At 43.6% G+C, this 10,920-nt stretch overlaps 2 protein-coding genes across 2 annotated transcripts in view; both read right to left on the bottom strand.

Moving 5' to 3' along the window:
• The window catches only part of LOC119412013 (gastrula zinc finger protein XlCGF57.1-like), a 520,281-nt gene that overhangs the window by 273,339 nt on the left and 236,022 nt on the right, over positions 1-10,920 (bottom strand). The window lies entirely within an intron of this gene.
• Positions 3,758-7,341, bottom strand: LOC119412024 (ADP-ribosylation factor 1-like). The gene is made up of 6 exons (XM_037679000.1): positions 7,210-7,341; positions 5,751-5,831; positions 5,550-5,659; positions 4,336-4,407; positions 4,016-4,138; positions 3,758-3,908 (listed from the first exon to the last, which is right to left on the bottom strand). The coding sequence occupies exons 1-6, from the start codon at positions 7,274-7,276 to the stop codon at positions 3,822-3,824; spliced, it is 540 nt and encodes a 179-aa protein (XP_037534928.1). The 5' UTR covers positions 7,277-7,341; the 3' UTR covers positions 3,758-3,821.

Raw genomic sequence — 10,920 nt, 5'->3', positions numbered from 1 at the left:
AACTGTGGCTCTGGGGCCGCACGTGGCCCTGTGGAACTGTTGCTCTGGAAACTCCCTGTGGAGCTGTTGCTCTGGAGACGCCCTGTGGAGCTGTTACACTGGGGCTGCACATGGCCTTGTGGAGCTGCGGCTCTGGGGCCTCACGTGGCCCTGTGGAGCTGTTGCTCTGGGGCCTCACGTGGCCCTGTGGAGCTGTTGCTCTGGGGCCGCACGTGGCCCTGTGGAGCTGTTGCAACAAACATGAAAATTAATATTTAGAACAGTTAACCAGTTAATTATTGACTTTCCAGCTGCTCTGTCTCTGAAATCCAGCAGAAAATGAAACGACTGATAGATTAAAATGTTCAGAGTCGGCCAGTCACAATAAATCAAGATTTCTGCTAAAATCACAGAACCATGAGGAATCGGAACCTGTTCTTCTAGTTTTTGTCAGTTTACAGATGTAAGAATGTTTAATTCAAAGAGGAGAACGTTTTTACTTTTCCACAAACCGTAAAAACATCCAGAGAGCTTCTTCTTCAGATCAGTTTAATCAAAGCTCTGATGAACGTCGCTCGTTGAGTTTTGAACTTCAGAAGCTCGTGGGCTGTGAACGACCATCAGGTTAGTTTCCACAGACGTCCTGAGTTTAATACGGAGCAGCTCTTTGTTTTCTCGTGGTCCAAAATGACCTGCTGGAGGTGTTGCTCCTGCTGCTGGTGGTTTTACTCCTGCTGGTGTGGTTTTACTCCTGCTGGTGGGGGTTTTACTTCTGCTGGTGGTGGGTTTACTTCTGCTGGTGGGGGGTTTGCTCCAGCCGGTGGAGGTTTTGCTTCTGCCCAGGGGTTTTTGCTCCTGTCGGTGTTTTTTTTTTTTTACTTCTGCCAGTGGGGTTTTTTACATCTCCTGGTGGGGGGGTTTTGCTCCTACCATTTCTCTGCAGACGTCTTTGTGTTCGTCACGAGTTCTTCCTCCACCTTCTGCAGCGTTCACTCGTCTGTTTGTGGCGTTTTTCTTCTCTGAACCTTGAGAAACTGATTTAATGATTTTAACTCTCGACGGTGCCAAACTTCCCTTCAACACTCGTGGGAAATCAAAACCCTTCGAATGCGCTCGGAGAAGAAAGCTCGCTGCCATAAATGAGTAAACTCTGAATATTTGAGTTCTTTCTTCCAGATCAGTTTATTTTTGTCTCCAGTTAAAATAAAGGTTGTTTTTATTTTCATCCTCTTCGTCACTTTCAAACCGTCCAGAGCTGAAACTGGTTTCTGAAGCAGTTTCAGTAAAACCTGAACAAACGTGACGTTTTGTCTAAACTCAGGCTGTTGGCAGGTTTTTATTTTTTTACACATTAGGTTAATGAAGCTCGGTGTTGAACTTAAACGTCTTTATTTAAAAACACGACAAATAAAAACCTGTTTTAGTTCAGAAACATTTAAAGATCTCAGCAGCTTCACTTTAGTTTTATAAGAAGATAAAGTTAAATAAACCACCAAACATTTTTATTTCAGTAAAATATAAACTCCTGCAGACTTCCTGGATTTAAAGCTTCAGCTCTGATTCTGCAGCAGACAAAATGTTTTATATAAAATAAACTCTTAAAAGTGCCGACGTTTGACGTCGTTTTCATAAATAATGTTTTTCCTTCTGCTCAGATTTTAAAACACAAAATTTATTAAATTATTAAACAAAAATAAAAACTGCAGTAAAAACATTTGCTTGGATGGTCCGGTCTGGATTGTTCTGGATGGTCTGGTTTGGGCGATCCAGTTTTGTTGGTTCTTTATGGTTTGGGTTGATTTCTTCTGGTCGGTCCGGTCTGGTTTGGTGAAAAGCTGCTCTGGTGTTGTTAAAGCTCACATTTCTCTGAATTCTCTCGTTTCATCTTGGTAGATGGTTTTTCCAACACATTTCAGAGTTCAGTATTAAAATCTGCTTCAACAAAATGATCCACGCCAGAGTCGGAACGTGAAGAACAACAAAGTTCTCGTTTCTTCTCTGGGATTATTGTTTTTAATTTTTATTTTTTACCTAATTTGCCTTTTCTGGTGGATTTTTATGAAGCTTTTTATTCGTTTAAAGTTTAGAAAAGTTTGGGTTTTATTCTTGTAAACGTTGTTTTGTGGGAAGTTTAAAAAGTCAGATGTTTATTTTAAGGCCAAAATCAACATAAATTATTTTCTTGTTTCGGGGCAGGATGTTTATTTTCTCTAACGAGTGTAAAAGTTTCTCTCTCGGACGGTTTCTGTAAATACGTCTCCATGTTTGATTCAGAAAAAGCTTCAGAGGTCAAATAAAAACACTAAAGTCTCCCGTGTGAGTCATGTGATGTTTAAGAGCCGGAGCGTCTGAAAGTTGCAACGACCGCAGGACGACGCCGTTGTTGTGAAAAGTGCTCGGATATTAAGATTAAATTATTTCTGCTGCAGAACCTAATCTGGAAAATATTCGGTTCGCCTTCAGTCCCGTTTTAGACTGACCCGACGTCAGCTGTTAATGAGACGTTACTGCTGCTGCCAGTGGCTTGTGGTGGTCTCCATGGTAACCACACACCTGTGTCTCACTCCCTGACTGCCGCGCTGTTTCAACGGTTCGAGAACCTTCAACAGCTCAAGTTAAAGACGTCAACTGTCGGTCCATCACTCGGTGGAAAAGTTTGTTATAAAAACTGCAAAATATCAAAATGGCCGTTCAGTCGGACTTCCTGTGACTCGTTCAACCGCGACGTGAGGTTTCACCTCTGAAGTCTGAGCTGCAGAGGCCGCTGGGTTTTATGAGCTCCACCATAATCTCATTAATCTCACCTTTTTGTTGTTGCAGATTTAATCTTTGCTGTTCGGTGAAGTCCTGGGACTTTCTTCACAAACTGAGCGACACGTTTTATTTAAAAGCTGCTCGATGTTTATGTGGAAGAGTAACGACTGGTCTTCACCTCAGGAGGAGTTCAGGTATCTGGACGGATCTGGGCCTCGCCCTCAGTGATGAGGGCGTTGCTTCGGTCAGTCATGGTGAAGAGTCAAAACGCAAAGCGCTAGGTTTACTGGTCTGCTACGCTCCAACCCCCACCTGTGGTCACGAGGTTTGGATCAGGACTGAAAGAACTGGATCCAAACGGCTTCGTGGGGCCCGGGGGGGGGGGCTCAGCCTTAGAGATCGGGTGGAGAGCTCTGTTATCTGGGGGGAGCTCGGAGTAGAGCCACTGCTCCTCTAGAGATTTTCTGGGCACGTCCCACTTGGAAGAGACCCTGAGACCTCCATGGCCCGGGAACACCTTTGGACCCCCCAGGAGGTCTGGGTTTCTGTCCCGGGCCCTCCTGCCTCCGTGGACAGACCCACGTGGTGCCTCGATGTTAACGAAACCTTTAATAAACGTCAGACTGTTTGAATCAAACCACCAGAGAACTTTAATTATAAAATATTATAAAACATGATTTAAACAATAAATAAACATTTTCACTGAAAAGATCGACGTGAAGATAAAAACAAGACGACGCTTCAGGTCCAGAGTAAAGTGCAGAACTTTCAGTTCACAGGAGTTTTTATGAAACTTGATGCAGAGGCTGGAGCCCAGCAGCTCCACGGCCCTGGTCTCCTCCTGCACCCAGAAACTTCACGCAGGAAGTATTTTAGATCGACATCAGCAACTTTTAAATATTATTACTCCAAACCATCAGAGTTTTCCTCAGAGCAGCAGTGAAAAGATAAAGGTCCGATGTTTCCTCACAAACAGTTCGGGTTCAGCAGAACAAGTTCTCAGAAGATCTTTGGTCCTCCTGGATCCATCCACTCACTGATGCGTTCAAAGACTCATTGGGAAACGGCGTGAATCAGAACCTCAGCTGCTACTTTTTCATGATCTGGTCAGAGAGCCAGTCCAGACCTTCGACCAGACCGGTGCCGCTGACGGCGCAGGAGGCCTGGACAAACCACTACACAGACACACACACAGACCGGATCAACAGCCAGAATACACTTTTTAAACCCTAAAAGAACCCGTCTAATTTGGAAACCTGGGCGTTGGTCCGGAGGTACGTACCGGCTGCCGGACCCTTAACAGGCCCAGAGCCTCGGTGATGTCGGCGCCCGACATGGCTCTGGGCAGATCCTGCTTGTTGGCGAACACCAGCACAGAGACGTCCTTCAGCTCGTCCTCCTCCAGCTGCACAACACACAACGCTTTGTCAGGTCGCTCGAGTGACTCGGATTAAATCACATTAGAACCAGAGGTCCTGAGGTTTAATTAGAACATCATATATATCGTCTCCATGGCAACGAACATTTCTTTACCTGAAACCAAAACTGGAGTTTTGTTAACAAACCCAGCAGGTTTCAGGAGCAACTGGTTTTGTTCCTCACCATCGTGCGCAGCTCGTCTGCTGCCTCTTTAATCCTCTCTGGATCGTTGCTGTCCACCACAAAGATCAAACCCTGAAGACAAAACAGCAAATGTGACTTTACTTGGTATTCGTGTGAAAAGGGACAACACGCTGAACGACACGGACACGTTCGTTTGTTCCTTTTGTTAAAGAACGAATAAAACCAGCAAGTTCCTGAAACGACTTGAAACTGACAAAAGTGATGAAACCATCTGTCAATGTCCTCCAAAGACAAAACTGACCACAGGGACATGTCAAACTAGGCGTGTCCTGTCCTGGGCGTCTCCAGTCGGGAGTCAGGTAGTCACAGGGCTGTTTGGTTTCATGGTGTGTAACACACTGGAGCACAGAATCAAACTTCAGCTGATGTTCCTCTGACTGAGCTGCACAGAATATCCAGAAGGTCCACAGGACCGAAGACAACCTCCCTGGACATGTCCACAACTGAAGAGACGGATCATACGAGGGTGACCAAACGGAGCAGAACAACTTCCACAGAGATTAGAAGAGATCGAGTCGGTGTCGTCGGTTTGAGACAAACTGGACCTCATGGAAGACGACCGAGGACGTCCAACCATGAAAAAGACTGGAGTTTGTCAAAATCCACACAGAGTCTCAGGGACAACGTCCTTTGGACAGACGAGACAACGGTGGAGGTTTTTGACAACAGATCACAGACCCAACAACAAAACAAAGACCAGAACCTTGGACCTGCAGCGGAACATGGAGGCGGCTCGGTTCTGTTCTGGAGCTGCATCTGTGCAGGGTTCATGGACATCTCAAGACCATCGAGGTCTTCTGGAGCGACTGGTGCTGCTCAGTCAGAAAGTTCTGTCTCAGTCGTGATGAGTCCAACGGGACCCCGATAACACCCGAGAACGGGTCAGAACCAAACACCGGACTGTTCTGAAGTGGCCCCCTGAGCCCTGATCTAAATCCTCCAGAAATGTCTCGACGGTCCGAAAAGTTCTGCAACTAAACATCAAGTTCAGGCGGCCATCTTTGTTTATCACGAGCACTTCGTTCGATTTTTAAAATAACTCTCGAGCCAAACTTCAAAAACAAACGACTGATTTTTAACTAATTTCTTCTTTTCATCACTTTTGCATCTTTTTGTTCTTTATCTAAAGAGCACAAACAAACGTGCACGTTAACAGGAAGTGGTCCGTGCGCTGCAGGACGCAGCAGTTTTACCTGCGTGTTCGTGTAATAATGTCTCCACAGGGGTCTGATGATGGTCTGACCGCCCACATCCCACACTGTGAAACTGATGTTCTTGTACTCCACCGTCTCCACGTTAAACCCTGAACACACACACACACACACACACATTTATATGATCTATTCTGTTTATTTTAATCGCTCAGTGGAAACACAAGCGGGTAAACAACTCACCGATGGTGGGGATGGTGGTGACGACCTCGGCCAGTTTCAGTCGGTACAGGAGGGTCGTTTTACCTGCTGCGTCCAGACCCACTGCAGAAACACACACACACACAATTCATAAAGTTATGATGACGATTGCAGCGCCAGAGAAATTCAGATGTGACGAATCAAACTGCGACCAGCAGAAACGAATCAGATTTCTGCTCCGACTTCAACGTTCAACATTATTTATTATTATTCATCCACGTTTATCAGTTGGTGGTTTTTAAAGTTCTCCTGTTCAGGATTTTAGATCTTATGACCTGAATGTATATTTGTTTACACACACTGGCTGTTTGTGTTAAACTACAGTGCTGTGCAAATGTTTTAAACCATCCCCACAAAACTTTACATTTTCCTTCCAAGCAGCAGATTCTCTCTCGTGTCAGTTTGGACTTCGGCTGCTTTTCTGTCCATTTTCAGAGGAACGTGTCCATATTTGTTAATTGACTTCACAATCATTCAGGCTTAAAAAAAACAAAAAAATAAACGTGTCAATGGGTAAAATAAAATGTAGCACAGATCGTTTCATTCTCGTACCGGTGTTTTTGTTTGCACGTTTTGGATAGTGAAATAATAAAGAGCCTAAATATTCAGTTTAAAATAGATTTTTGTTCAGTTTTCTGTTAAAGGTTGACACAAAACTGGATCATCTGTTGAGATCAGCAGCCTCTGAAGTTGGCTTCTGATTCTCCTCTGAAGTTGGCTTATGATTCAGCAAGTTGACAAAGTACTATTCCATCAATTTAATTTATTTTGTGCACAATCAGCTCATTAAACAATTGGGTTAAAAGTTTCTACACCGAGGTCAGACGCTTTAAAACAGAGTGATCTGAAACTTTTACTGCTTAAATTCAAGAAAGTCCCATTTTACTGCTTTATTTGCATCTGGACATCAAAAGCAGAGGAATGGACCTTTTTAATCTTTCACAAATTATTCATTTAGTTTAGATTTGAACAGTGTTAGTGTTGCAGTTTATGAACTGGAGCTGTTCCAATGAGGTCAACCTACTCAAATAAATAAACAACAAGGACACGTGACCTTTAGTGAGGAGCAAAAGTTTCACAGATAATTAAATCTGTTTAAAAGTTTCTGACCTTGGTGTAAAAACACGAGTTTCAGGTTTGAACTGAGCTGATCAGAGACGGTGCACTTACACAATAATTCAGTTAATTAGCTCAGAAAATAAAAAATAATTTATCTGAAAAAGATAATGACAGGACCCACAGTCCGAGTGAAAAATAAAAACAAGAAAAATATTTTAAAAACCTTCAGGAATCCTGAACTGATGTTTTAAATTTAAAAGAATAAAAGCTAAATACATTTATATACACAGTACTGTTCATTAAATACCAGTAACTCTTGATGTTTGCAGATGGGTTTGTAAATAATAAACAAACGCACCAACAACAACAAATCAAATCTTACCCATTAAAATCCTGACGGGGGTCTTGGAGGTGAACCTGGAGAACAGATGGGAGATGATGACGCCCATGGCGGATCAGGACGGAGCCTCGGCTGAAGGTTTCCGGGGAACAGCGTCTGTTTTCGGGTCGCTGTGAGTCTGTTTCTGCCTCCTCCGTGTCTGTGTTTTATAGCGCAGCAGCGGCCTGTTTGTGTCCGTGCCCTCCATGCTGTCATCAAGGCTGCTGTCAGCTCGTACACCGTGGAAGCTAACACGAAAACACAACTGCTAACACCGGAAACCACCGGCAACGTCACTTCCGCCCATGTAAAGTAAATAGAACAGCAGTTATTTATTTGTTTATGTATTTATTTATTTGTTCGTTTACTTATTTCACTGACTGACTCATATTAAAGAAAATCTAAAGAAAGTTAAAACAAACAACAAAAAAAAAAATCGCGGCCAACACCGGAAATGACCATTTCCGCTCAAAAACACTTTCAAAATAATACAATATTTCTTTCGTCATAATTAAAAAAATAAAAAGAACATCTAACCTATCTATAAGATAAAAATACATAAATAAATCATAGAATTTGTAATAATAACGTTGTCATGTTTAATTTTGGAAATTATACCTGCTTAGGCTTCATTTGATTAAAAAATAAAATAGAAATAAGGCTGCATGAGAAATTAAACATTTATAAACACATGCAGAGAAATCTGACCTCAATTTCAAATTATAAAATCTGATGACAAATGCAGCTTGTGAACAGGAATTTAAAATGTTTTTTTTTTTTTAATGAGGCATTTGACCATTGTGTAAGAATTTTAGTTTTTGTAAATGAAGGTTTGACTCAGCTTTTTATTTTACATTTATCGTGTCAGAAAACAGCAATTTGTTTTTATGGTGCGTGATAAAACGGACACGCTGGCAGTGCAGACGTGTGAAAAACAGCTCAGAGTTCCCTTAAACCACAAAGGAAGGCCTCTCCTCCGATCATTAATCAATGTATGGTCCGAACGTTGAAACAAACGTGACTGAGCTCAGGTCACGCTGATCTGGGGTCAGAATGTCATAAAGGAAGTATCAGGAGCAGACAGAAGCCAAACATGTTTCTGTCAGTTACACATTCACGGGGGGGCATGTTTACTGCGAGTCGTCAGCCTGTAAACGTCTGAAGAGCTTGAGATCATTTTCAGGATGTTGCGTAACGCGGCCGGTGTATCTCAGTTATGTCACACGTGTACAGTCAGCCATGTTGGTGCTGGAACTGAACACGAGCAGGAAACTGGCTCGGCCCGACTGATGAGGAGGAACGAGTTGTCACAGGACTGCCCGCTGTGATTTCCTTGAACCACAACAATCTGAGTGCCGAGGCCCCACCTGCAGGGAGGTGGTGCGTTCTTCAGGAGTCAATTTACAAACTGGAATCCATCAGATAAATATGATTTAAACCATTTTATCTGATAGATTACAGTTTGTAAAAGTAAATAATGAATCTTCTTCTTACACCAAAGTTAGTCGGAGTTCCTCAGGGTTCAGTGCTTGGAGTACTCTTTACCTTATATGCTTCCATTAGGTGAAGTTATTAAACAGCATGGGATACATTTTCATTGTTATGCTGATGATACACAGTTATATTTGTCCATGAAGCCCGATGAATCCATTCAGTTACTACAAGCATGTCTTCAAGTCATAAAAACCTGGATGACCCTAAACTTTCTACTCATGACTAGTCGTTTGTCTCGAGCCTGAAAACAGTGGGATCTTATCTCCATCGTTTATCGCTCATCTGTGGGTTGGGTCAGGTCCAGGACAGAAACCCAGACATAGTCTCTAGAAATGTAAATAATGAAGTAAAGTAAAAATATGTCAGAATTCTACCTGAGTACAGTAACGAAGTATTTCTACTTTGTTACATTACAACACTGGAACATAGACAAACCAGTAAATCCAGAGCTTTACCTTTCGACTTCACTCTTTCTTCACCATGACTGACTGAAGCAACGCCCTCATTACTGAGGACGAGATTCATTGATCCATCCATCTGAGCTGAAGACACCCCCCCCCCCACATTGAGTAAAATGTACAGGAAAAACTGAATGAATGTAATAAATATGGGGCGTGGTGGATCAGAGGTTAGAGAAGGTTGGCCAGTGATCAGAAGGTCGCCAGTTCAACTCCGCAGACCGACATCAAAATGTGGGTGGGAAAAGTGAAACATCCACCCCTGCCTCCACCTCATTTGCCCGTCTCTGGGCCCTTGAGCAAGGCCTTTAACCCCCATCATCTGCTCCCCCTAGATGGCAGCTCTCTGCTCCACACAGAGGGCCGTGGTAGCTCAGTGGTCTGTGGTTGTATCAGGAAGGACGTCCGGCGTAAAAACAATCTCCAAGTCTTCGTGTGAGTGACTTCACTGTGGCGACCCCCTGAAGAAGGAGCAGCCGAAAAAAAAAAAAAGTAACATTGCTATTGTTTCAATTTTTCTTCAGGGGTTGCCACAGTGAGACAACCTGGGCTTGAACCAGCAGCTTCAGGATTACAACAAGGCACGTGTTCACCACCGTCATTCACAACGAACGCACAAAATCTGTTCTGCTTCCTGTCTGGGCTCTGCAGCGAAGAGGAAGAGAAACGAAAGTGCTGACGTCTGAGCAGAACAAAACAAAACCCCGTCAGAGGAAGAGACACACAAAGAGACACACTGAGAGACACACTGAGAGGACACACTGAGAGACACACTGAGAGACACACTGAGAGGACACACTGAGAGGACACACAGAGACACACTGAGAGGACACACTGAGAGGACACACAGAGACACACGAGAGACACACTGAGAGGACACACAGAGACACACTGAGAGACACACTGAGAGACACACAGAGGACACACTGAGAGACACACAGAGGACACACTGAGAGGACACACTGAGAGACACACTGAGAACCTCTGCAGAGACCACAGATCTGGATGAGCCCAAGGATGAAGCTGCTCCTCTTCTGCACCCTGACGGCCATCATGACCTGCGGGTCAGCTGATCGGTCAGTCGGCACACCTGCACCAGGTAGGAGCTGAAAGTTAATCCGGGACTCGTTCTCATTAATCAACTCAGTTCGTGTTTCTTTGGTTTCAGCTGAAATCGGAGCGTTTTTCTGTCTGCAGCTGCGTTTTTTTAATCATTTTATTGTCAATGAATCCCTGAAATACGACAGACCTGACGAGTCGATCCAAGCAGAGATTTCTAGAAGTTCACTTCAAAACAGCAAAGAAAGAACCACAAAAATGTGGAACTGGAAGAACTGATGACTGGAGTGGGCGGAGCTTAGATTGTTGTTAGATAAAAATGCCCTTTCATTATCGACTTACTTAAAAAAGGAGCCACACAAAGATAGAAGAAGATTTTTAACCCAGTTTACATGAGAGGACAGACAGTCGTGAAACAGATGTTACAGATGTTCAGAGTTACGTGTTTAGAGCCTCGTCATGAGGATCTGCACCGGACAGTGTGCAGGAAGTGTTTTTATAACGCTCCTCCTCCAGCCTGCGTCAGCTGCCTGCAGGCTCCTCTCTGTCCTCATCACATGGTTCAACAGTAACATGAGCAGTGATGAACATCCATGAACCTTCACCTGAATTCTCCTGACACTTTATGGCCCAAACATTCAGCTGAATGTGTCAGCTGAATGTTTTAGCTAAATGTTCGGCTGCGTGTTTCAGGTAAACTTTC

Source organism: Nematolebias whitei, chromosome 7 (genome assembly GCF_014905685.2).
Source record: "Nematolebias whitei isolate Nwh7 chromosome 7, NemWhi1, whole genome shotgun sequence".
Lineage (NCBI taxonomy): Eukaryota > Metazoa > Chordata > Actinopteri > Cyprinodontiformes > Rivulidae > Nematolebias > Nematolebias whitei.
The sequence above is the reverse complement of the archived record's forward strand: the minus strand, read 5'-3'. Positions and strand labels throughout refer to the sequence as shown.

Bases quoted from the DNA above. Each gene is read 5' to 3' on its own strand.
- LOC119412024 (XM_037679000.1), bottom strand. From the start codon at position 7,276: ATGGGCGTCATCATCTCCCATCTGTTCTCCAGGTTCACCTCCAAGACC. The intron at 5,660-5,750 runs GTGAGTTGTTTA...GTGTGTGTTCAG, and splicing joins CACCACCATCCCCACCATCG to GGTTTAACGTGGAGACGGTG. The intron at 4,408-5,549 runs GTAAAACTGCTG...TTTTGTCTTCAG, and splicing joins ATTATTACACGAACACGCAG to GGTTTGATCTTTGTGGTGGA.